At 45.1% G+C, this 27,502-nt stretch overlaps 1 protein-coding gene across 13 annotated transcripts in view; it reads left to right on the forward strand.

Annotated features, from left to right (window-relative positions):
• LDLRAD4 (low density lipoprotein receptor class A domain containing 4) overlaps positions 1–27,502 on the forward strand; it is a 431,752-nt gene that overhangs the window by 22,707 nt on the left and 381,543 nt on the right. The window contains exon 1 of one of the 13 annotated variants that reach the window (XM_078060651.1): positions 16,177–16,191. The exons of the other annotated variants lie outside the window; for them this stretch is intronic. Coding sequence (XP_077916777.1) covers positions 16,177–16,191 — 15 coding nt within the window. Of the gene's footprint in view, positions 1–16,176; positions 16,192–27,502 lie in introns of those variants that run through there. 13 annotated transcript variants of the gene reach the window in all.

The following is a 27,502-nucleotide window of genomic DNA, read 5'->3' on the forward strand; positions in this document are numbered from 1 at the left end:
ATCCCGTAAGGAGAGCTTGGTTGCGTTCCCCCTTCTGTGCGGTTGCAGTCTATTTATTTCTTTATGCATGCCCAGCTTCCTTCCAGAAGTGATTTAAAGACAGCTTAAAAAAATACCTGTAGTGTTAAAATAATAATAAAAGATTGAGGTTTTTAGGAAAAAGAAAATATGTGTTTCAGCAGTTTTATTAAACCAAAGGAATGCTTCAGACCTGTTGACTTACCAGAATCCTTTATTTACACGTGTCCAGGAAAGTCCATCAAAACAATTTTTTTAGGATTCCAGTATTTCAGGTTTTACCAAAGAAAAGGAAATTTCAGGTGACCCCAGTACCAATTCACATATCTTTTACAGATAAGGGGTTAAGGTTTTTAGGACGTGCTCTCTAAATAAGCTGTTTAATTCCTACTTGTGTTTTGGTTTCAGGCCTGGAGCTGTGTTTGGGTGATTAGTGACATCTAATTACGGGAGGGCAGGCAAGAGCTTTATAGACTCGAGTCAGATATAGAAGAACTACCTTCAAGCACTTACTAATGATTTTCATTAGGAAATGGATTTTTCAGAACAATAATACAGAGATTGATAATATTTTACCTTTTGAAATATGGTAATTATGGAATATTATGCAGTCTCTGAAGTACATAGAATAAGAAATAAGAACTAAATGTAAAAGGTGTATTGTTTTATTAACTCTAATAAAAGTAAATTCCAAGTCGTTTATTTTAATATCATCTAACAGTTTTGTGTGGCCTTGCACTCAGCTCTGACCCCACTTGTCCCAACTTAATTTCAGCTGTTAAACAATTAGAGCCCCCTTAGGTCCAAATTAGCGCTGTCATCTTATTTATCGGGAGCAGCGGTCCTAGCTGCTGCTTTGTTTTCTCTCCGTTTTGCTGGGAGCCTCTAGTCTGCTTGTCTCTAGAGGCTCAGCTCTCCCGGTGGACTGGCTCCTCCTTTGTGCCTTTGTTCCCACATCCCTCTGTTCCGTGTCCCCTATTTGAGTGTCTCGGAGCTGTGTCTTTTATGATGGAAGCACTTAAGAGTCTTCATGTCTGGTCCCAGCTGATCTTAATTTCCCAACCAGGCCATGTTTTCCTTGAGAGCCACCTTGCCCTGGGCCAGCCTGTGGTGGGGGACAGGGCCCTGCCACTTCTGGTTCTTAACCGTTGGGCACGCGATGAACTTCTGTAGAATGGGCATGATAACACCTCTCAAACCGCGACGAGGAAACATGAGACAAAATGTGGGGACAGCACTCGAAACTTTACATCAGCATCCATCCATCCATCCGTCCTCCCAACTGCACCTACCTGGCATTTAGTAAAATTGCCAAGCATAAATTAAATTAATGCTATGGTGAAGACCCCCAGTTTTCCCTGTTACCTACCTGTGCCTCTCTTTTTGTTATTATGGTTACTAATTAACTTTTGAAATCTTTAAATATTATTTATTGATCCACATAGAGTATGTTGGGGTTAATATGATCACTTAAATCTACCCTGCAAGTGTTGTCATCAAAAGTTGTGAGATCGAACCTCACATCAGGCTCTGGGCTGCGCATGGAGCCTGCTTAAGATTCTCTCTCCCCCTCTCCCCGTCCCTGTCCCTCTCTCCCTCTCTCTCTAAAAAAAGTTAAATTTAATAAATATTTAGAAAGTGTGTATCATATGTCTCATTCGCAATTTTGTCAGATGCTCTGGAAGAAAAACAAAAGCCCATGAATTATCTGTGTCCCACGGACCTCTCATTTTGGGTGGGGGGAGCTCATTACTTTTTATGCACATGAGATCCTTGGACAGTATTGTCATCTGTCTCATTTTGGTGGGCCTGCAATACACTCCATTTGGTGGACGTGATGGACGGTTTCCCGAAAGTGGAGCTCTGCCGTTGTCAGTGCCATAAGGGGAAAATGTCGAGAAATGCTTTTAAGGGCTGAGTAGTTTGTATGAAGTGTGTACGCAGGAATGACCCTGACTTTTAGGGACCATGTGTCCCTGCATTTGGAAGAATACCGTGTGTGTCACCCAGTGGGTTCTGGACCTTGTGGAGTGCTGATTATACCGTGGCCCCACCCCATGGGAGGCGAGCTTAATTCCACCCTGGCCCCAGTGTTAGTGAGCTCTCATTCAGTAGTACCAGGGGTAATGGGGGAGAGTCAAGGTGAGACAGGCAAGTGAGGGGAGAGTTTTTTATCCATGCATTGGATTTAAGCAATTATCAATTTGGGGAGGTGCCTGAAGTTTTTGCTGAGTTTGTTCTAGCAGGAAATGCTACTACTTCTAATTAATATTCATGTAAGACTTTGCCAAATGCATGCTATGTAGATATTGTTGTCATCCTTGCTTTCCAAATGTGAAAACTGAGACTCAGAGAGATTGAGTGATGTGCCCAAGTCAGCCCGGGGCGGAAGGAGTTGGCTCTGTCCCTTAAACCCACATCTTGGACCCCGGCTCTCTAACTTGTTGCTAAGGATCGTGGACAGCAGAGATGAGAGGAAGCAGCATGATCATTTCTGCTTCACGAGGAGCAAGGGAAGCGATATTGGTTCCCAGGTCACCTGCACAGACCGCAGCTCCTGGCTCCCAGATGTGAGCATGGGCCTGCCCGTTCCCTCTCTTCTCCTGGGCTTCCGCGTCGACTTGCCTGCAGCCCAGTGGGAGGACTAAGGGAACAGGCACGCAGAGTGAGGAGGTGTGTGTCCAGCATGTAGTGGGACTCAGGGCTCAGTACACTGTCGCTGTCATTACTCATTTCTGCAGAGTGGGTCTCTGCCTGGAATTACAAGGCGGGCACTGACAGATGTATAAGTAGATGCTCAAGAGCAAATTAAAAATGCATTGTTAAAAATGGATTCAATGTGTGAACAAAGATTGGCATGAAGGTTGGGTCCCAGTATTTTTAGAGGCTAATTAAAGTGCATGAACAATGATAAATTCAGATAACCCATATCGTCTAAAATCCCCATAAAGCATTCACTAAAGAGCTAATTGCATGGGACGCTGTGCCGGCAGCCTGAAGGTCCAAGTGGTCTGCCATCAAGTTCCGTCTGCTTTGCCTGTATAGAGATCAAACTGGGTGCCCATCGGTGCTGGCCCTGAGCACCTCGGCTGTCCGGCACCTGGTGGTGTGCATTCGCTGTGTTTCCGCAGCCCTGAGTTTGGGACACATGTGGAGTTCTCCCATGCCACTTGTCTAAATCACTCGCAGAAATCTGCGGTCAGGTTTCTGTAAAGTGCTTCATTGGTGATGGGGAGAGAGGGAGAGAGATTTATTATTGATTCATGTTCACACACCAAGACTGTGCAGATTGCTTCCCTTTCTGTGGCCCCTGCAGACGCCACAGCCCCTCCTGGGTGACTGGACCACAGTTTAGTGGCTGGAGTAGGTATTAGAGTGGCCAGGGTTCTACGTGATTCACGGTGATAGGATTCCCGGTGTTTGTCTGTTTTGGAAAACTGGCCTCCAGAGATGAACTGTGGAGTGAGCTGTGTCAGAGGCTGTCTTCTCCCATTGCAACATTTAGCTGGTTTATTTGGAGGACCTGGTGCTCTGCAGTCCCGATGTTGTTAGTCACACTTAGAAATGAGAACATATGCACTTAGTAATCTCAGGGTTAGGTAGTCTTGCAGGTAGATCACAAGATCTATAACTCAGGATTTTTAAAAGGTTAGTTTTGTTCCTGAAAGTCTGTGATGCCTTTTTTATCTATAAGAACTTTAAAAAAATTTCCTAACAGCAAATGTGTATTTATTACACACAGATACAGTAATGGCATGCTAAGGACAAAAAAGACCAGGGTAAACTCAGGACCTTTAAGCATCATCATTCAGAACACATCCCTCCTCACGAGGGGTCTGTTAAATTCCAACCTGACTAGCTTTTAGATGCCAGGAGGTGGTAGGTCTTATGGGTTGCATTTTCAGGGTAGCTGCAGGATGTTAAAATCCATATCCCTTCCCTTTCTATCACTAAGCCACTGCTTTTTTTTTTTTTTAACCTTCCCATCAATTACTTTGGAATAACTGTAGATTTCTGGAAGAGTTGCAAAGAAGGTGCAGAGAGTTCCTATATGCCCTTCACCCAGCGTCCCCTAGTATTTCCGTTTTGCCTAACCACTGCATACTTACCGCATTAGCATTGTGATAATTTGATCACATATCAAGTTGACGTTGGTACAGAACTGCTAACTAATACCACAGACTTGATTTGGATTTTACTAGCTTTTCTACTGAAGTCCTTTTTCTGTTCTTGGATTCCATCCAGTATGCCACATTACATTTAGCCACTGCCCTTTTTTATTCTTTAAACAATTTTATTTTTAACTTTTTATTATGGTAACATTTCAAACTCTCTAAAAGTAGAGAACAAGAGAGTGAGTCCGAGTTGGTCATTACCCATTTTGGGTATTAGCCTATGGCTAATCACACTCTGTCGCCACCAGCTCTCTTTTCCTGTTGAGTAACTTGGCCTTAGATGGGTCATTGTGACCCTCCCTCAGCAGTGCCCTTCCCACATGTGTACCCGCAACCTGTGGGATCTCACCTGGCATGCTTGTGTGTTATCATGTGGTCTCTTCCTAATGCTCTAGGGCTGCTGCTGCAGGCACCTTTAAATGCAGACTTGGTGTGATCTTTTTCCTGCTTTTTTGCCACAGTTTCCAAGGAGAATACTCTACATGCAAGGAATATGGAGTAGGATTTGTTGGAAAAGTCTCTCTGGAGCCTTTATATGGCACTTGCAGTTTGTGTCTGTTATTCATTGTGACCCAGTATGACCTCAAGGAAAGGTCCATTTGTCTAGAGATATGTAACTGTAGGAGCCAGGCTAGAGGGCAGGATCTCACAGAACAATGGCTTTATTTCCATATCCCACCTTCCCTAGGTGCCCTGGATCCGTACAGCATCACTTGGATGCCAGGGGATTGAAGAGTTACCCCGCTGCAGATGTACTCCTTTCTGCTGGCAGAGCTGTCTTTCTTATGCTTTCCCCCCGTTATTGGCTGGTGCCAGGCACAGGCACCTCATTAACTTCATTAGGCGTTATCTGGGAATTGTTTGTTGAGTGAATGAATGACCACCAGACTACTAATAAATAGGTTTATGGGTTTAACTGCTAAGCTACTTCACACCAAGGTGTTAATAGCTATTAGTGTTTTCAGAATTGAGCCCGCAGGATCATTTACATTTTAAGGAGATGGTATCTTGAGGAACAGTTGCTTAATCCAAATGTGGAATTCTTGACCTGTGGCCTCCTTGGAGGAGGCTAGGATGCCTTTCTTACTGGTCTTCAAAACAAATATGTGACTTCTATGAAAACTCAACTCTGCAAATGATGCAAATTGAAAAGAATGTTATTTTTGTGGTTGCACAGAAATGATTCAAAGGGGACTTGGGTCTTCCAGTGAGAAACAGGTCATGTTGGAAGCCTTCCCATATTGGAACAAGAATAAGCCTCCTTGCTGAACATGAAGTTTTTAGTGAAAAGTAGATGTCACTGCTGAAGCTCAAATGCAAATATGCATTCATTTCTTCAACAGTTATTTACTGTGTGCATTCTGCCCGGTGCACCCGGGTTCTGGGGACCCAGAGGAAGGCCACAGCCCTGTGTTGGACCAGGTGACTGACCTTTGATGCACATGAGACATACTTCCAGTAGCCATTGCTAACATTATTATAATTATGAATAGAAACCTGAGACCGATGACAGGGTTGCACTGTAGTCATTCCATTGGAACTTGGTGGGTCCCCAGTGCAGCCTTATTAGGCACTGGGACTGCTGCACATGTGGGTGACAAGGTCCGGCCTCTGTACTTAGTCATCTTCAGAATTAGGAATTCATTACAGGTAGATATCGACGCATTTTTTTTGTGTACCTGTGACATACAACTGTGACATTGTAACTCTGTGGTGTCACATAGTGTCCCCATGTGAATGAGTCCACACTTACAGGGTGGAATCTCAGACACGACGTGTGTGGCAAATATCTGAATATGTAATGTGTAAGGGCTGCTGAAGAATGTGAAGAAGCCGGTGGGAGAAACTGGGATGCTGTTGGCTGATTCTACAAGCAAAGCTTACACGAAACATGGAGAAGCAGCCTCCTTTGCCATCTTCCTTCCGTGTCCACAGTCATGGCTGCACCAGGATATTGGAAGCTGGGCCCTGTTCTAGTATAGTACCCATCTAGTCGTGTTGGGTTTTTCTTCTGTTTATTTTGTATGTTGGCGTTTGCTTATTTTCCAAACCACTGGCCGCACCACGAGGCCTCCGAGAACAGATGGCACGAGACAAACGCATGCTCGTGTGGAAGCGGGGGCAGCCAGAGGGTCCAGGGTCCAGGCCTGCCTGCTCTTGGCACACGGCCTCTCCCACCCCCGCTTCCAAGTCTGAGTGATTTCCGCCTGGTCTGGGCTCTGGATGCAGGATCAGACTGCTGGGTGTCCCAGGGGAGCCCCGAGTGGGGGATGCCTTCAGTCTTGATGCACGGAGGTGCGGACAGGTGCCGCAGGGGGAAAGTGAGGGAGAAGTGTCCGGCATTGCAGCTGCCGAGGACATGGGGGATGGGCAGCAGAAGCCAGAGCCTCCAGGTGACCGGAGGCAGTCCTTGTGAGGGGAAGCCTGACACATTTTTGTATGCTGCCGTTCTTAGCGTGAACAGGCTTAGGCTGTTTACTGAAGTGTGTCATTTACTTCATTTCTTTATAGAGATGTAATAAGAATCTAGGAGGAGTAATATTTTAAAAATCCTGTTTTTTTCTTCTTTCCCCTCACTATTTGATGAAATTTCTAAGCCTGCAGGTAAACTAGCATTACGATAAGCTAATAAGTCTTTCTAATGACTGATTTAATATCAGCAGGCAAGGTTCCTTTTGGGATTGATTATGGCACAAGGTGCTAATGGGGGTTAATTTGTAAAGGGAGATATGGTGTGTATTACCTTATGAATTCTGCACGTAAGAGAGGGAGAGAGACAGAGACAGCATGAAAGAAGGAATATATTCGGTAACAGAAAAAGCTGGAATTCAGAGTCATCTTTTTGATATTAATGTCCTAACGATCAGGATCTATCATATTTTTATTTCTTTTCTGTAGAAATGAACACAGGCTCTCTTGATTGGGCACAGAGCACTTTGGCCCTTTACACTCAGGTGTCACTGACCGTGAGACCTTTGCGTGAGTTCCTGACAGCCTGCTCACTGACTCAGCGAGCTCAGCCCAACCTCACAGAGCTGACTGTAAAGTGGGGAGAATGCAGGGATCAAGCAGTCCTGTGAATAGATGTAGACTTGCTTCTGGGAGAGCTGGCGAGGGCAAGCATAAACACGAGAGAGGTTCTCTGGTTTCCTGGGGTCGCTGAGGATTTCTGGAGGTGGGAGCTGGGCGGTGAAGGAGAGCCAGCCCAGAACAGGTGCTCACACGAGAGGCAGGGGAACAGACTCAGCAACTGGGAGTGCAAAGTAACATGGGCTGGGGGTGCAGCAGGCCAGGGTAGGGGTTCCTGCAGGAGGCTTAAGGGTTTTCTCCTCTGAGACGGTGGGATCTTATAGGCTTTGGGAAGTCACTGGAGTGTTCAAAGCTGCAGGATGACAAGCCCTGTTCACTTGGTTGCAGAGTAGAGACTGGGCAGGGGTATGGAAGGTCTCCCCTTGCACAGCCAAGGAAGACTGGGTGCAGACCGGCACAGGATGCTTTGCGGCTGCTCACCTGATCTAGGGGGCATAGCTGGGCCTAGAGCTCCAGGGACAGTCTTTGCCCTTATAGATACAGCCAATATTGTGTTTCTGAAAAGCTCCACTGTTAATGAAAATGGGATTCCGCGTGTCTAGGTGGTCAGGGAAGGCTTTATCATTCAGGTGACATTTGAGCATGGACCCAAGGGAGTGGCCTATATGGGTATTTAGGATGATTTCTAGGCGAGAGAACTCTGTGCGAAGGCCCTGGGCAAGGTCATGTGGCTGAAGAGGAGCAGGGGGAGGGGAGAGCGAGAGGAGGGAGGCCAGGGGCGCAGGTGGGCACATGGTCCTATGCGGCCCTATAGGGCTCTGGTGAATGGGTGCCATTCCAGGTGTGGAGTAGAGCAGTGTCTCAGCTTCGGTTCGTGTGGATCTCTTTGGAGTGAAGTGGGTGACGGTACAGGAGGCTGTTACAGTCCCAAGTCCCAAGAGATGAGGGTTTCCCAGGTCAGGGTGGTCCGGGTGCAGAGAATGAGCCAGGACTTGGAAGGCGGAGTGTTGAGGATTTAGTGAGGGCTGAGAAAGACAAGGGTGCATCCGAGTTTTTGGCTGAGCAACTGGAGTTGTATTTTATCAGGTTGGGGAAGATTAGGGAAGGAGCAGTTTTGATTGTTATTTTTTATAAGGAGACAATTTTTTATTATGATAATTATTATTATTAGTAATAGCAGTAGTGGTATTTGGCCTACTTTTATTACTATGGTTTGTTGTCTTCTTGTTTCTGCTTAACCTTTGTGCACAAGTAACCTTTTAGAAAACAGTGTACCACTTATTTAGGACATTATGAGTGTTAGTCATTGTCCGGAAATGCAACGGAATTTCTTTGCAAGAAAGATTCAATTTAAAGCGCTTTGATTCCCTGGGGGAGGGGGTGCTGTATGTACACAGCAGGTTTTAATGCTCTATTATTCTATCGAAAATTAGAACAGTGATTATATATGTTGACAGGACTCAGATCCATGAACTGCCCTGAATCTGGTGGTGGGAACTTTGGGAAGCAAACTAAATCTGTTTGCTTCCTCTAAAAACATCCTCCTGTATCGGAGGTGGGTCCTATCTATGTGGGGAGTAGAAATCACTCGTCTTTTAAGTTAGAGTCACTTTCCTGGCTCTGTTATCCGAGTTACCTCCCTGTGATGCTGGTTAGAAATGCAGACTCTCAGCCCTGCCCCTGCCCCACAAATCACAAACTGCCTTTTAACAAGGTCCCCAGGGGTTTCGGGCACCTTAAAATTTGAGAAGTACTGAGTGAGAACGATGTCAGGTGTTTCTGAAGCCTAGCTTCCGGGCGGGCATTTCATCAGGGCTGCTGGGTTTCCATCCAGAGCTGGTGTGAACAGGGTCAAGTTACAGAACACTCCCAACAGCATCTCTAGCGGTCTGGCACCCTGGGGATGCTTTCTTAGAGAGACCTTTGCAAATGAGACCCCTGGTAAGCTAGTATGTGTACTGGCATGCAGTAGAGAGCCTTCTCTTTTCTAAGAAGAGGGTCAAAAGCAGGGGGTTGAGTGAATGGAGGGGGAAAGCCCAGGTGCCTGGGCATCCCATGCTGCAGGTGCACTTGGTGGGGTGAAAGGAAATTCATATTGCTGAAATGAAGTAGCTGTTTGATGCAGTTATTTGGGAAACATTGCCCATAGATCTCAGAACTGTTTGTTGCATCTTCCTTAAACATTTCTCTTGTCAGAATGATGAGAAAATTGCCTGTGTGGGAACTCTGAGAGGTGCAAATTTGTTAATACCTCCTTTGACAATGGTTTGTATTCAGAGCTGTTTATGAGCTGTCACAAATCATTTCCAGTTACAATATGCTGCCGTTAAATCAAGTAGCTGTGGAAGAGTCTGGGAGGATATGTGTGGCCTCATGGCCCCAGCTCAAGAAGGGCCCAAGGATGGACGCTGTGGGTCTGGTTTTTAAATTGGTGAATTGAATTGTAGAGTGAAAATGGTCTGGTTCCTGTGGAAAAGCTCTGTTTTAAAAATCGTCCCTGTTTTAATGGTCTTCAGAAGGCTAATATTAAGGCATAAGTTTGAGACTTAGCCTTTCTTTCAATGGCTAGCATAGAGAGGAATTCAATGCCTGTCCTTTTGTTCTTGTATGATAGTGTTTGTCAGACTCAGGGATGGTGCTGTTATCTGTTCTCATCACTGCTGGATCATGGCATGCAGTTGCTTTCCCACTGATAATGGTGCATCTGCCCTGACCCATCTGTCCTACCCCATCCACCCTGTGCTCATGGCGGACATTTGCAAGATGGTTGTCTGGGGTTCACAGTGTAGCCTGTGGCCTCAAACTGTGAGAAGCTGAATGATCTTGTGGGGCGTTTTATTGTTGGTCTGGATGCTTTAGAGCGGTTGTTCTCAACTAGAGGCAATTTTGTCTCCCAGGGGACATTTGAAAATGTTTGGAGACATGTTTGGTTATCATAACTGGGAGGTAGGAGGCATCTAGTGTGTAGAGACCAGGGATCCTGTAAGTGTCCCACGATGCACACGACAGTCCCCCCACAAAGAATCCTCCAACTCCAGTTGTCAGTAGTGCTGAGGTTGAGAAACCCTGCTTTAGAGCTAGGGGCAGTTTTGGCAGGTGCATAGTGGTGGGTGAAGATTAGAACATGTCTGTTGGCCAGATAGAGGTTGAAAAGATGTCAGATCTCCAGTGTCTGCTTCGGTTCCTTTTTCACGTGTTTACTTAATAGTCAGAAAAGAAATTCCATTGTCCCAAATCCATTTTTTCTAACCCAGGACAGGTAGTCCCAAACTGCTGAGGTTTGGATGGCAGACCCCTTTATCAGAGGTAGCCCTACTTCTCGTCTGTGCTTCCAGAACATTTTGCGTGACAGTGAAGAAGCACATCTCTAAAGCCATAATAAGCCTTTTCTTTTTTAAACTCTTGGTTTGTCTTAATCAGTGAATTCTATGAAATTCTTTCTCATTAGCATTAAAATGGAATCTGCTAATAAGATAGCCACTGGGACAATAGTGAAAATGCTGGAAGTGTGATACATTTTCTTGAAGATTTTATGGTCACTGAATTTGGATATTTACTTATATTTTGCTTTCATGATCACAATTCAAGTCTCTAAAGAAATGTGTACAGTTGACTAGAGGGAAGTCCAGGGGATAGAATATTCTGGCATCTGTGCACTGAGCTCCAAGCCCTTTTCACAACTGCCCTTCCTTCTTTGACCAGGTCCCTTAAAAGCTTTTGTCGTCTGATTACACCTTATAGAAATTTGCAGTTAAGAAATCTGTTGTTAATTAATTCAGTATTTAGGCCAATAGTAGTTCTTTCTAGCTTATTACTAAGGCTGTGGTTCAGTCCTTCATGATACAGAGTTCCTCTTTCCTTGGCTGGATTACCGGCAATGTTCAAAGGAGGCAGAGAAAGGATTATAATGAAGTCTTCCCAGAAAATGCCCTCTCGTGGGAACTCATAATTTTAATCCAGAATCGACTGGTGCTGCTGCCATACATAACTGGACCCAGTGCAATGGCAGACCAGTGAGTCCTGGGGCAGCTTATAGCTTATCATCTCATGCTCATTTCAGGATAACAGCGTGTTCCTCCGTTGTTGGAGACTGCTGTTTTCTTGTAGCACATGGACAGTTGCATGTGTCCTCAGTGAAAGGTGAATTTGCATCATTTGTGGCTACCTCCTCATTTCTGATGGACTTTTGGGTAGAGTGAATTTTAGTGCTAAAACATCCCACAGTTGTAAGCCCTTAGAGAGGTACTAAAATACTAAATAAAAGAAACCACAAGCTTTAGAATGTTCTATTATATAGATTGTTAGAGGGTTTTGGTTCATTTTCTTCACAATTGTTTCTTTAGCTTGTTTTCTGACTTTATCTGTTTATATATATATATATTTTAAAGATTTTATTTATTTTTTGACAGAGAGACAGCGAGAGAGGGAACCACGCGGGGGAGTGGGAGAGAGAGAAGCAGGTTTCCTGCTGAGCAAGGAGCCCATTGTGGGGCTCGTGGGATCATGACCTGAGCCAAAGGCAGACGCTTAATAAGACTGAGCCACCCAGGCCCCCCTCTGTTTATATTTCTATCATCTATCTGTATTTCTGTCATCTTTATCAACTATCTGTACCTATTTCTACCTGTCCACCTGTCTGCCTTATCTATCTTTATCATCTCTATTTCTGTCTATCCATCCATTTGTATATCTGTTTGCCTGTGATCTACATCTATTTTTACCTATATATCAACTATCTATCTATCTATCTATCTATCTATCTATCTATCTATCTATCCATCCATCTATCCATCCATCCATCCATCCATCCATCCATCCATCCATCCTACTAACAAAACTCAAGGAGCATGTATTCTACCTTCCCCTTAAAGAGAAAAGGCTATAATTTATTTTCAGACGCTCTCCTAAGAGCACATACTGCTTTTTTATCGAAGGTCATTGCTTTGACCTACTGATTTTCATGTGGCAGCCCATGTGCTGCAGCTTTGGAAACACCCTTTGCTGCCTGAGCTTCTTTCTGGCCACAGCAACAAATCTGTTCTCTTGTAGCTGATTGCTACCCTTGACACAGTACCTTCTCCGGCTTTTCAGAAGCCCGTTCAAGAGCTCTGAAGCCTTTCTTTTTGCCTCAGGAACCTACCTGGAAAAGATTGTCTTTTATGTAGTGTCATAAGCAGCTGACATGTAGGACAGCACTTTGCAAATCTTTCTCTGATCTGTTTTGAGAAATAGCGGAGTAGTATTGGTTTTACATGAACTTGACCAAATTTGTTCATGTTTGGGGTGAATGGGGGCATACGATAATTAGTGGGGAATGGTGAGATTCTTAAGTATAGTTATTTCTGTGACTCAACCAATTATTTCCTTTTTCATACTGTGTTATTTGTTGTTGCTATTCTTTCTCCTGCTATTTCCTTCTCTCCTTGCAGATGTCTTTTTTAACCTCTGTCTCATAGACACAATAGTCACCTGCACCCATCTGACCTAGCTCATCACCACTGAATGTAGCCCATTTTGAGGACAGTATACCAGCTGGAAACATCTCCAGGCTGGATTGAAATGTGCCTCCTCTGGCCATGACTAAGAGCAGGGTTTGCTTTTCTTCCATGTTGGCAGGTATTTGAAGACACTTCTGATGCCCCATCTGATCCTCCTCTTTTCTGGGTTGGATGGCCCAGCTTGCCTTCCTTTGTACTGACTGTCCCTCTTTGTTCCTCCTTTAGGTGAGGGCGTGCTCACCAAATGGTGGTAGGAGTGTTTTCCAGAGCCCAACTACAATGTACTGTGTCTTAGAGCTTCAGGCTTGGTGAGGTGAGCAGGGCACTGGCCAGGAGGAGATGCTGGGGGCATTTAGTCCTGGCACCAGTGAACAGCAAAACTCTGCCCCAGCATTCCATTTACTGGTGGAAAAACAGATCAGTGGGTTCTTGCTGTTCTGCTTACTAGATGATATATTTTCTTCATACTGTTTACCAAGAAAGAATGTGATTTTGCAGCCAAGAACTTGGATTCCTGGTTCCTGGTGAACAGTTGTTAGAATGCTCCGAGTCTCTTCATTTATAATAAAGACAGCTTCAAGAAAATGCTCTGCCTGGGACAGGGTAGATTTCAGCAAGTGTTTGCAAAACTCCCAGTTCAGTTCAAGCTGTGGGCTAAGAATCCTTGCTATTGGTTTCAGCCTCTGACCTTCAGAACTTTGGAGGGTTGTTTGGGCAGCTATATCCCAAAAGTCAAGACCGATGAGGTCCACAGAGCTAGTGAGAAGCCCACCCGGGGAAATTAACCCGTGGGTGAGAATTTCGGCAGCGTTGTTAGAAAGTACGGTATTTCTATCCTACTTTTGAATTTCAGAGCCAGCTCCAGGATTTTCAAAGACCTCATCTGTACTGACGGCTGCCAAGACTTCTGGCTGGTGGTGTCATCCCAGGCCTCTGTGCAGAACCCGTGCTGTGCAGTAGGAAGGGGACAATGGTGGGGGCGTGGAGGCAGGGGTGCACGTGCAGCCGGGTGTGGGAGAGAGCAAGACGGGGATGACGCCGTGGGGACGGTGCGACCCACGGGGGGTTGTGTATGTGGGGACAGAAGTGTGAACGGTGCCCGCGCTGAGCACTCCTGAGGGTCGTGGGCCAGCCTTCCATCTCTGCTCTCACCGACCGCACCGTAGCCTGGCGAGGCCAGCGAGGGCAGCAGGAGAAGGGCCCGGGCTCATGGAGGTAGGAGCTGGCCGGGAGAGAGGTGGTGACACGTGGTGGTACCTCGCCCCACCTGCCGGTTCAAATCCCAGCTCTGCCCAGTCCTCACTGTGGGATCTGGGATGATTCACTCAAACTGCCCGTGCCTCATTTTCCCCATCTATAAAAGGAGGATGCTGGTAATAGCATTACCCACCTCATAGAGTTCTTATAAAGATTTTGAGTTAATAATGTAAAGTGCGTAAAACAGGGCTGACCTATCCTAAGTGTTACGATTCTAAGTGAGGACACCGGTCCACCTGACTTGCATTACCTCCCTTTCCGTCAGAAGGTCCTTACTGAGTTACAGCCGAACTTCAGCTTCTCCTGTGTTAGTAATCTTATTTCATTTAATAAAGTACAGTCAGCATGACTTTAGGATTTTGGGGGTGGGGGACTATAAGACAACTCTGGAGTAAGTCTGTAAGGTGGTTGTTGCATGCAGGACACCCCAGCGAGGAGTCTGTAGGATGCTATGATGGAGTCAGGGAGGGGCACGGGACCCCATCCCTCCTGCGGCAGATGGGACCCCGTTCCTCCCGTTCCAGGCTCGCTGCTGTTGGTTGGATGCCATTTCAAAGAGTGGTGGTGGGAGGGGGGCAGAAGTGGCTGTCCAACTCAGGACCACACGACCTGAACGTCCTACCAGACGGCTGCTCTGTGTTAAGTGGCCAAAGGAAGGATGGGGCCTGGAGATGGAGACGTTGGACGGCTTCCCAGCTCCCTGGAGTCACATCTTCACAGTGGGCCTTGTTGCTTTTTTAAAAGAGAATATCCAGAACATTAGACACATGCGTATTTAACAATAAGTGTAAAAACATTTTATAAACCCAGAAATTATTTTTGAAACATTTGCTGCCGTTCAATTATACTGCATCCTTTATGAGTATAGTTAATTAAGAATGGACTTTTTTTTTTCCCATCAATATCTCGAGCCCAATGACTTAAGGTAAATACCGTTCTTGGGCAGAGAAACCTTTAACATGTGTTTGGTATTAGACACCGTACTGTTTCCTTTCTATTCAAAATTCTGATGAGCATTAAGCAGTGTTTCATACTTTTCTCTGCAAATGGCTGTTCTTTGGATTGTGTGAAGTAATTTCTCTATAGCGCTTCCCTTCTTCCAAGACTTTGAATCTGGATTGATTTTTGTTTATAAAGCTTTCCAAGATGCATTGCTGAAAAAAATAGTTGAAGAATGTATCTGAAGAAAGCACATGGATGCATTTCACAACTGTGCTGTTTTATAAAAGCATTTAAATACAATCTTCCTGAATCTGGAAGCCTCCAGGCTGGCTTACAAAAACAGACTCGAGTGTTTCAAGGTTGGCACATTTATCTGTGCAATGATAATAAAAGTTAATCTCTTGTCTTTCCCCGGATTTAAAGCCGGTTACCCAGGCCGGGAGCCTGGTCTTCTTCTGGCTCTCCACCTTCCTCTGCTCGTCCAGTCTCTGTATCACCAAGTCCTGCGAGCTGACTTCTGCTTTTCTTCACATGGCTTTTCTCGTTCCTCCGTGTAGTTACTGCCTTGGATTCTTAGTGCTTCGTGTAACCGCCACTGGACAGACTGCTCTCTGCCCTTGGCCTCTGGTTTTCTCTCCTCTCCTCCCATGTTCTCACTGTGTTCTGGAGCAGAGGGTCTCAGACTTCAGTGAGTGTCAGAATCACCTGGAGGGCTCTTTATTTTTTTTATTTTTATTTTTTTTAAGATTTTATTTATTTATTTGACAGAGAGAGACACAGCGAGAGAGGGAACACAAGCAGGGGGAGTGGGAGAGGGAGAAGCAGGCTTCCCGCCGAGCAGGGAGCCCGATGCAGGGCTCGATCCCAGGACCCTGGGACCATGACCTGAGCCGAAGGCAGACGCTTAACGACTGAGCCACCCAGGCGCCCCTGGAGGGCTCTTTAAAAATGCAGTTTCTGATTTGGTAGGAGTGGAGCCTGAGACTTTGCATTTCTCACATTTTCCCGGGGGATGCTGATGCTCCTGGTCTGGGACCCCCTCTGGCCCGAACAGCTGACGTGTCACGGCCTTGCTTCAAAAGGTAAAGGCTGGACTTGCCTGTGGCCATGGGTCACAGTGGCCTGGCCTGGTCTCTGTCTCCGGGCCCCTCTCCCACTGCTCCCTGTTTCACCCCATTTCTCTAGTTAGACACCTTGTAGACCTCCTTCCCGGCTCCTCTGCCTGGAATGCCGCCCTCCTCTCTTGTGAAGCATGGATGTCAGCGGGAGAGGTGAGTACTTTTCTGGGCTCATCTTGACTTGTTAAAATGCATAACAGGAATGAATCGTTCCATGGCACTCAGAAGCAAGGCGTGCCACATCTCTATTTTTCTAGAGCAATTAGATCTCATGTGAGCCCTGACTCACCAAGAAAAGTAAGATGGCTTCTGTCAGTCATTTGGTGGTGGGGTGTGGACCTCAGGACTTGTCGCTCATCCCCCTCCCGCCCGCTTCACTGGTGGTGGGTCCTGTTTGCTTGGCACTCAGGCAAGGTGGGGGGTGCCCTGGTGCCAATCCTTGGGAGCCTGCTCTTCCTGTCTCCATCCCTTCCTCCTTTGCTCCCCCAGCCTCCTGTCCCATTCTCCCACACATCAGTTTAATTTGAGTTTAGACCTGTTTTTCAAATGTTGGTATGTTTAAGAATTTTAAGGGGGAAGCTTGTTAAAAATGCAGATTCCCACAACTCCACCTTAAGAGATTATGATTCAGGAACAGAGGTGGTGCCCAGGAGTGTGTGTGGTAATAAGAATGTTAGGCACTTTTGTAGTTGTCCTATAGGTCATGGGCTACTTGCCCGACCCCTCCCGCCTTCTCCCATTAGGCCCAGAAACACAAAAGGCCATTTTGCTACAAATAGTTGAGTCATTTGGCTACCCAGCTTGAGATTCAGGACTGGACCATGGACACATGCTGTACTCTTCCTGCACGATTCCCCCCCCCCCCCCCGCCCCCACCCCCGGACTCGAGACTGATGTAGGCAGGCATACCCAGACCTAGGGAGGCACCCAGCTCAGGGTTTTGCTTTTTGTTTTCTTTCTGGCATGATGCTCCCATGTCCAGAGGTGGGGAGGATTCTTAGGGTCTCCAGTGGCTGTCTTCCCCAGTTCCGGGCATGGCTGAGAACGAGTTCTTTTTAATTGGCAAAATGATCATGTCAGATCAAAGGAAAGCTGCTGACATGGCTGGCATTCATACTGGGAAGGCAGCCGGTATAGCTTTTACGTGGAAGGAAGGGAGCTGCTTTAAAGGGAGCCCAGCTCTGATGTCCTGGCTGGACTCCTGCTCTTGTCCCTGGAGCCCTGTCCCCACCCCACCCTTCAGAGTGGCCTTCAGGGTGTTCGCTACAGTTTTCATCACAACCTCCAAGGGTGGTGAGTCACTGACTTGGTGTAGAATTGAAATGAACAGAATTCTGAGTAAGAGCAATTCTAAAGGTTGCAATTTTTATGTTCCAGTGAGATTGAAAATCTGTGTTAACTGAACGATAGACCTACTTTCACATGGAATCTCTTCCTGTAATAACATCATTGTCTGAGTTCTGGGCTAGCTCTTGGCTAGATTCAACAGGGGATCTTTGGCAAGGGGGGAGGCTGATGAAAATGTTCTCAGATGGCAGTCCGAATTACGAAGAAGACTTCTGAAGTCATTGTGTGGCAGTCTTCAGTTATACCTGTATTTGCAAGATGTACTTTTGCTTGAAAGGTTCAAATAATTAACTGTATTAGAAATATTCACTGCATGTGATAGTGTGAAGTCATGCACTTTTAAGTTATCAGAGAAACGTTTGGTACGTTTGAAAACAGTACTTGCAGTGATTAGAGGCATGCGTGTGTTTGTGTGTGTGTGTGTGTGTGTGTTGTTTTTGGTGTGGGTACACAAGGCCCACAACATTAACAGTTAGCAGAAGAGTGTCTGTCTTACTTACTTTGTAACCAGTGCACCCCTTCCACCTGTCACATGTCGTGGTGGGACTTGCGAAGAACGAGGACAGTTTTATCAGGATTGGGAAGTGTTCCAGGGGAATAGCCCGTGCACGCTCATTCGCTTTCTACAGTAACCTGTGCAGCGACCGTACGCTTGACACAAGCCGGCTGTTCTCACTCAGATCTAGCTCCGACACCACACAGCTTGAGATGAATAAGCCTCACTTCAGATGTAGCGTGCAGCTCAGTTGCTTGTTCGTTCTCACCGTTTGCTTCCCTGGGAGTTTGAAACAGAGGCAATGGAACCTCACTCAGACTGGTGTGGAAGAGACCACCCGCTCGTAAGCCCTGCCTAGCATTGTCCAGCAGCTTTCCTGGGCTCCTGGTAAGAGGTAACAGGTTGTCTTGCCAGGAGAACTAATGCAGACCGTGAGTCCCTAACTGTCCTTTCTGACCTTTGATTTAAGTAATGTGCAGACCAGTGCATGCTTTCATCAAACTTTAATTCTTGTGCTTTTCAAGATGTGCATGGAGAGAGATTTTCCTAAGGCGAAGACCAGTTTTATACTGATTTCCTTTACTTTCATGTCACGTGCCAGAGTATTTTGTATCTCTGTTGTTGGGTTGCAGACGGGCCTGACTCTTTGCCTTTCCTGTGAGTCCCTTCTCTTTCTGGTGCCTTAGTTTCCTCCTTCACCCTCGTCTCCCATTTGGACCATTTCCTCTTGCTTTCACCTCTTGACCTTGACCCCTCTCCTTTCCCCTCTCCCTCCTGTCCTGGCAAGCCATTGTAATTGGGAAGTTGGCTGATTACATTGTGTGTTAAGTTCTTGTGGTTGTAATTATTTTCCTTTTCACAAAAATTCCAGTTATTTGAATATCCCAGCTGTTTGGATTCTGGCTAAGTGGGACTTATTTCATCTGAGGATCTGAAAACATGGTGCCAATTGGTCTTTACATGCATATCTGAGTTTGCTGTTGAAGACACCAAGGGGGAGGTATTTTAATAAGTCAGCAGATGCGAAACGGTATGCTTTCAAAACTGCTTTTCTGTCTAGGACTTAGCAGCTGGGGCATACGGCATCCTGCCCCTAGCTTGATTTTCCCTGTAATGTAACCGTGCTACACCAAAGTTACTTCATGCTTTTCCCTTTTAAGTGTCCCTTTGTCTACCTGTGTCACTGATTTTAGGTTGTACTGCTTTCTTAAAGGCTGAAGCAGTGCACAAAGTAAAACCCTAAAATTTTTAGAAACTATACAGCATTATATTGTAAATGTGTAAAAATTCTAAACAAAGTTGGTGGTTTGGAAGGATTTCCATGAGAACTCCTTCAGCAAAAAGGTAGTAAATTCCTTAAAATAACTGAACTTTGGCTTATAACAAGGTCATTGTTTGGCAGTGTCCACATTTTAAAAACTTTCCAGAGCTAAGAGGAGGAAATGATTCTGAGACAATGTAGCAATTTAAAAAATAAAGATAATAAATTAACATTTGCATTATTTGCCAACCACTGCTTTCCTTTCTTCCAAATTTTTACCTCACATTCTGGACCATTTGTGAAGAACTAGATTAACTTTACCTTTTTTTTTTTTTTTTTTTGATTGAAATTGATTTTGCAGAAGTGGAAATTTGGCAGCAAGTATGGAAACTAGCAAATCAGTTTACAGTGTTCTGTGCTTCTTAGTTTAATGAAACCCACAAGAATGAGGAAAGACTGCATGGCTTCAAATAAGGGAAGGCTGTAGTAGTGTAGGCTTTGCCTTTTCTGGAATTTTATTTTTACTCTTTATTAATTCAGTAACATGTAGAACATGTAGAATAGCATGTTCAAACTTTAGTTGGCTAATGGTGACCTCCAAATGGGTGGAATTTCAACTCCCAATAGTTACTTTTTGATGATTTGATGGAGAAAATGCTGGGAAATATTTTCTAAGAATGGTATAAAATGAAGAGGAATATGGTAATTTAAAAACAACAGCAACAGGGGTGCCTGGCTGGCTCAGTCTGTAGAGCATGAGACTCTTGGTCTCGGGGTTGTTGAGTTCAAGCCCCATGTAGGGTGTAGAGATTACTTAAAAATAAAATCTCAAAAAAATAACAAAAATAAAAACAACAACAACTGTGAACTGATGGAATATAAGCAATTGGCTGATGATAGTTTTTACACTCAGACATTGTGTTCTGAACTTGACTTCTAATGGGGTAGTAGAAGCATGTATCTAATTTCAATTAAAGTGGCCAGTTGACACGGAGTATTTGGAGCATCTGTGTTCCTTTCAAATAAAATAGGGTAGGTGGGGGGTGCTTAGGTGGCTCAGTTGGTTAAGCGTCTGACTCTTGATTTTGGCTCAGGTCATGATCTCAGAGTTGTGAGATTGAGCCCTGCATCGGGCTCCATGCTGGATGTGGAACCTGCTTAAGATTCTCTCTCTCTCTTTCTCTCCCCCGCTCTGCACCACCCCCCGAACCCCACTCTCTGTCTCAAAAAAAGGGGTGGAGGTGGACTTTTTTTTTTTTTGAATGATGGTTTTCATTGTCAATATATGTTTTTTTCCAGCCAGCTGGAACTCTAGCAAGTCTGTTAGACACAGCTAACTTTTAGTGTATCCAAGTTGGTAGTATATGAGTCGTGGTGTCTAAATATAGTATCTCTTGATTGGATGGGGGCCCCCCAAATGTGGGGCGACGGTAGGGTGGAAGTCAGTGGTGCAGGCTGCACAAGAATTCATCAGAGGCAGAACAAAGGAAATAGAAGTTTACTGAATACACCGCAAGAGAGGAGTGGTCAGGACAGCAGAGGAGAGGTTATCTGCAATGATGTAGTGGGTGGGGTAAAGGGGGAAGAAGAGGAGGTATGGCGATGTATGGAATTCTCCCTTTTTTGGTAACTGTGCCTAGTTGTAAGTGGCCCATTGGTCAGTTAGAGCCTATGGATATTTTGATGGGTCTTTTCTACATTCCATTGCTCAAGTCTTTTTGCCTGAAAGTGGCCTCCACATGAGTTACTTCCAAATAGATGTTCTCTTTTCATCTGTGGACATTCTGTAGATTTCTCAAGGAGCCTGGACCTGCTTTCCAAGTCAGTTTCCTCCACGTGGTTCTTTTACTCCCTCACTTAGGTGCTGTTCTCCAGTCTTCCCAGATGGCCTTTTCCAACCACCATCGATGGGTCGCCATCAGCTGAAGCCCACGTTAATGTGCTTGTGGATATCACCTGTACACCTGCCTTCACGGCAGATGCTGTCTGCTGAGGGCTTTGCTGTGTATTTGAACACAGTTGTTAGGGGGTGCTAGGGAGGGCTACCTTGATCTGTAAACGACCCAGTGCTGTCTAGGGCTTTGTTACTGGACCACCGCATTGGCATCCCCTGGGAGCTTGTTAGAAATGAAGAATCTTGGGGCTCACTGCAGACCCCCTGAGTCTGAATCTGCCCTACTCTCAAATGCAAAGTAGTGCTTATACTTGTCCTATTTTAATGACCATTTACAAGTTTATCAAAGCACTGGAAGCCAAAGACAAAGATCCTTTAGCAGTAGAATGTGTTTTCATTAAGTTATTTCAGAATACTGGAGACTTTGACAAGTTCATGCACAGATAGTGCGGATGGGTTGAGTTCTGTTTGGCTCCAGCAGAGAAGAGTTAGTTCCTTTCTGCCTTCTGGTTAGTTCATGAGTCTTGCAGGGCTGTGCTCTGAAGGATCATCCTTCGGGACACTCTAAAATTTTACGAGTAGACTAGAATTTGCTCTTCTCTGCGGGTTGAGAGGGTAGGTGGACAAAGTAGGGGACAGGTGATGTTGTGATGAATTTGAGGTTATTTATTAAATAATAGTGAATTGGTTAAGTGCCTTGACTAGTGTTTTAGAACTGCAGGTCACGAAATCATTTTAGTAGGTCACAACCATCACTCAAGAAGTGATGTGTAATAGAAGATAGAATATAGTTCACAACTATAAGGCTAAGTATTGTTTTTAGAAACTTTATTTTTTTGTTGTTTTTAGAAACTTAAAAAAAGTTATATGTGTGGTATGCATATGTATATAGAGATTTTTAATGTCACAACTCAGTATATGTATATACATATATATACATTTTCACATATATATGTATGTATATATATACATGTATATATTGCATGTGTTAAGAGTGTTTGAAAGTCCAAAATGACTAGTATCACGGGTGAGTTACAGAGGAAGTATTAAGGAGATACAATCTATGTAGTTTAATAGAGGAGAAAGACCAAGCATTGATGTTTATTACTGTCTGTTTACCAAAATGACAAATACATATCTAGATATCAATGAACAGTAAACATTCTGCCATTTAGAAATGTTAGGAAATATAGGGTGTTAAGACTTTAAACCATTGTAGTTATTACAGAGCTATTATAATACCATCAATAGATTTAAATATTTAGAATCTAATGAGGTATAATCAGGACTAAAATGATTTTTGGACTTCATTTGATTTTCACTGCTGATTTACACAACTTTAGGATCTTCCATATTTTTGGTGTTCTCCTGGTAGTCGTTCAGGATCTATATGTAAGTAAGGGGTGGAGAGGCGTCCTTCGAGCCCACTGAGTGCTCATTTCCAGGTTCCCATGTGAGGCTTGGAATGTACTCTTGGTTACTTAGTCTACTAAAGAAGACCTTAGCTACCACTGAAGGTTGAGGAGTCTAGTTTTTTTTGCCTCTTTTCAGCCCTCTTCCTGTTCTTATGTCTTTAGCTTCTGGCACAGGGCTTGACGTGTTTAGCATCTGGTAAGTCCTTGTTGAATGAATGCATGACTCTTTCAATAGCTCCTCATTCTTCTTGAGTAAATGCCAAGTCCTTACAGTTGCCTACAAGCTCTTGGGACCCCCCATTGCCTCTTTGACCTCATCTCCTGATACTTTTGCCCTCATTCACTCTGTCCAGCTAGGCTGCTTCTTTGTTCTTGGACCCCTCCCTGGAACGCTCTTTCTCACACATCCCTGTGTCCAGCCCCCCTGCCTCCTTCTAGCCTTGGCTCTGGTACTGCCTTCTCAGGGAGCATTCTCTGATGCCGCTTCCCTCTGGCCGTCCTGGCTGTCCTCCGCTCTGCTCTGCGCTTGCCTTACCATTTCTGAGCAAACGACTTAATTTACCTGTTGAGTAGGTTTATTGTTCAACTCTACACCCTTGTTCTGCTCACTGATGTGCCCAACTGCCTGGAATTGTGTCTGGCACTTGGTGGGGTGTTCATACAGCCTGCCAGCGGATTTCATGGTGGAATGAGTTTGAGATACTTGGGTTTCTTCTTTCTACCTCACATGACATGGTGACTTCTTTCGTCTGTTCCTGGCATTTAGCATCACCCCCTCACAGTGCTAGGGATTCAGTACATTGAAACAGCTTTCTACAGAGAGTTGGCTCCATATTTAATGTTAAATATTAATAGAGGTCAATAAAATATTGATATCAATTTTTGTCTTTGCCATCTGAAAACCAGTCTTGACATTTAATTATAAAAGCACAGACTTATTTATGTTTGCCCTATTTTCCATATGAAATTTTAGAATTTCAGAGAAATAACAACTTAGGTCCTTTTTATTTTCCGATAGTATGTGGTGGAAAATTTGGGACATAATGGGTCTCCAAAAACATTGCTGCCTCACCAGCCTGGGACTGAGTCTGCTGTGGCTCCTGAGAAGTCCCGCCTGTGGCCACCCGCTGCGTCAGTCTTTGGGGGTCAGGACTCTCATGTGCCAGCTGGGTTCCACAGTATCCACATTTGTTTCTGCCTGTGGAGTGTTCACGGGAAGTGACCAAAAGGGTCTGAAAGAAGTGTGCTTATTGGTGAATGACTTGTTGCTATTTCCAAACAGACTCATAAAGTTTGGGTTTGAAGATAATATTACAACAAAAATACAACTTAGTTTTCAAAGGAATTCCCAAGATTAAAACATATTCATTTTTTGATACCTCAGCTTTGCTTTATTTCTTATTATAACCCTTTGTTTTGATTGCTCTGTGGATCTGCTTGTAGGATGGAATAGGGTTCAAATCTTAGCTTTGCCTCCTAAGAGTTGTATGACCCTAGACAAATCACCTAAATTCTCTAGACTCTGGTTATCTCATCTGTTAACTGAGGATTACTAATAACATCCATACAAGGTTGCTGTGAGCATTAAATGAGATACATAAAGTGCCTTGCAAGAGAGGCACTGAGCAAAGGTTAAATGAATGTTAGCTTTATTGTTATTGTTACTATTATTACCTAGAAATGAGTGACCAAGATGCCTGAGTATCTTTATCTGTTTGATTTCTTCTTCTTGTAATTAATTAAGTATCTAAACAGGAGGTCAAAAAGAGCAGAGAACAGAACAATTGGGCCAGAGCTCAGAATCCTGGGTATGCAGGGCTGTTTCTTGAAGTAGGCCTTATCTTGCTCTCAGGAATGTTGAAACTCAAGGCCCAGTGCTGTGTGGTAAGATATGTGGGTCATTTGGACATGTATCTTTATAATGCCAGTGGCAATTGTTCTTTCTTATAAGGTAGGCTCTGTGATAAGCAGATGCCAATGGTATGGTGGGGGAGGCAAGAGGCCCAGGTCTTTGCCCCGGGGACTTGACCCCACCGGTGTGACTTGGTCAATACTATTCACCACCATGTTCCTTGATTTCTTCCTCACTTATAGCAAAGGGACAGGGCTTGAGCTCATTAAGTGTGAGAGCTTGTAAGATGTGAAAGGTGTGAGTTTGCCTCAAGTCTTCCTCTGAGGCTGTTATTCTGGGGAATGCCAGATATGGAGATACAGGTATGGTTGAGGGGCACAGGGAAGGAAGTAGATTGTATAAAAAAACCAGAAATATGAGACCTATCCTTAGAAAATGTGAGACTTGTTCTTAAGAGTTGGTATTCTCATGGGGAGTCCTGAGTAAACATGAAAGAGGGTATGTGCAGATAGCCCAGGAGCACTGGAAACTGAGTGAGGAGGACTGTAGAGGGTGAGGTAAACCAGGAGGAGTCTTGGGAAGAGGTACTTCTGTTGTGAGTCATACGTATTAGCAGCTGGTTTTCTCTGATTAGAAGCCATGCTGCTCTTTGTATCATTTGACTATATTAATATTTATGATCGGTTACTAAGGCCCCTACTGTCTTTCTAAGTCTCTGCAGTGACCTGAATGTAGGTAACCATATCGTCATTTGTTGGCTGTTGTGTCTCAGAGATGACATGATTTCCCTGGGGTCAGGCAAGCAGTAAGTGGTGGATCTGGATTTGAACCCAGGGCAGGCTGTGCGTTTGGCTCTTACCTTACTCCGCCAGTCCACGTGCTCATGGAGTTCCTGCCATAGTGACTGAGTGTTTGATTCCCTTTTTGGCTTGTAGCAGAAACGGTAACATCTCCATTTGGGTGTGTGCTAATGTGCTTTAAAGAGTATAGTTTGACCCTGAGAACTCCTTCCAGGATGCCTGAGAAATGAGACAGTACTTTATTGCTTAAGAAGCAAAGAAGGATCTTGATGTCCCAATCACTGTCAAGTTTTTTATTACTTTCAAGTATTTTGTGATCCTTTGTGGAGGGGTTGGTCTCTGTCTTCCTCCCCTTGAGTTTCGAAATAACTAGGAAACTTCGCTGTTGGACTTGAATGTCTCTTAAAAGAAATCATCCTCTTTGTTGTTGTTTCCTTAAGGTGCTCACTCCAGCTTTGTTAAGAACTTTATTCGCTCTTTGTGTGCTTTGAAACATTTAATTCTGCCTTTATGGGTCCCGAAGCACCCCATTTTGAGATTTTACAAGCGCCCTCAGCGCTTGCGCGTGCGCGCCTCCCTACGTGCGTGCACGCTCATGTGCATGTGCGTGCATGTGAGTGCGTGCGCGTGCACAGAGGCTGCGTCGCCTTACCCGGCAGGAGCCCGAGCTGCCATGTTGGCTGTGGTGTTTCCTCGCAGCGCAGGGCTGCCCGAGGGTGGCCTTGTCCTAGTTTCCTCATACATAGTTCTGGCCTTAATAAAGCTTAGCAAAGGGAGCTTCAGAACTTTGCAGTCGGAAGAGCTCAAGCCAAAACAGCAGGGAAGATAGAAAACCTGTCTGTTTAGCCATAGGCAGATGGACTGTTTTTGCTTTGACTGAAAGATTTTCTTGGTTGAAGGGCGAGGCAGGGTGGGAAGAGCCTGCGAAGGTCTGTTGGCCGTCCCGCTGTCCTGTGAGCGCAGCCCTCGAAGCTGTTGCTGTCCTGTGCTGGGCGGGAGGAGGCGTGTGTGGGAGCCTGCCAGCACTGCCTTACTCCAGTGGGTGCACCCCCGAGGGGCTTTGGGGCCCAGGTCTTTGAGGAGGCTGGCTGTTTCAGCTGTGCCCCAGGAAAGGCCCTTCGTCCGGCCCTTTGTGCTCCAGAAGAGATGACTTTCGGGTGTCGCCGCGCCTTATTTCTTCCTGGCAAGCAGAATGGGACTGTTCCTTTGTTGCATCTGCTTTGAAGAGGTCCTTCGTTTCTATTTTGGGAACAGAAATCCCTGTTAGAAGTAAGCCAGACAGCCGACAGAAAGCAGCTGGCTTCGGGATCCCTCTCCCGAGTCCTGGTCCCCGCTGGTTTTGTGTCTGCTGGGAGTTACCCAAAGCTGCCCTCTTCCTGTGCATTCCTCGATTTTGAAAGGCACCGATGAAATGGTTGGTGATGCTTTGTAAAGATACAACTTGTCAAACTCTTGGTCTTGGCTCTGCGGCTGGAACCTGCACTCATCTTCTTTGCATCTCACCCTGGGCTCTGCAGGGAGGTTGCTGGTGATGCTCCCTGCCGGCCTGACCCTTTCCCAGGCCAGACTCAAGTTAGTGAGAGAGCAGATCCTTGTGCTGGGCGCTTGAGCTGCAAAGACACACCTCTGGTCCAGTACTTCTTGGCATAAGTTTACTGTGAAATAATTCAGCCCCATGAGAGAAAGACACCAAAACCAAATTGTATGGCATTTACGAGTTGAATAAATGGACACACACATTTTATGTCGTGGAAATGTACTTGACAAAAAAATTTACGCATCTGGGGTGGAAGTGTAAGTCCATCCTTAACGAATGCCTCAACATTTCTGAAAAATGATGTAAAGTAAGTATAGATTTGGGAAAGAGACCTCTGTTTTCTATTTTCCTTGATCTCTTTGTGTAACACTGAAGTATATTACCTACTACTTGGTGTTTTTTTTCCAGCCCAACTTATAATTTACACAAAAGGGCTCTCTTGTCTCCGGGCATCATTGTGTTTTAAATGGCTCCAGTTCCCAGCTGGAAGCCAGTCCTGTTTCAGAGAAAGGAAGCATGCAGCCAGATTTCCCTCTTAACCTTTGTCTGGAATAAATGTCTTCCTTTACCTTAAAGAGAAAGTGAGAATATTGTGAAGGTTAAGAATAAATGTGTCTCAGGCGCCTGGGTGGCTCAGTCGTTAAGCATCTGCTTTCAGCTCAGGTCATAATCCCGGGGTTCTGGGATCGAGCCCCGCGTCAGGCTCCCTGCTCAGCGGGAAGCCTGCTTCTCCCTCTTCCACTCCCCCTGCTTGTGTTCCTGCTATCGCTATCCCTCTCTCTCTCCGTCAAATAAATAATAAAAAAGAATAAATGTGTCTCACTTCCCTAACGGTTTTTCAGTCTAACTGCCACTCATGTAT

Source organism: Halichoerus grypus, chromosome 13 (genome assembly GCF_964656455.1).
Source record: "Halichoerus grypus chromosome 13, mHalGry1.hap1.1, whole genome shotgun sequence".
Lineage (NCBI taxonomy): Eukaryota > Metazoa > Chordata > Mammalia > Carnivora > Phocidae > Halichoerus > Halichoerus grypus.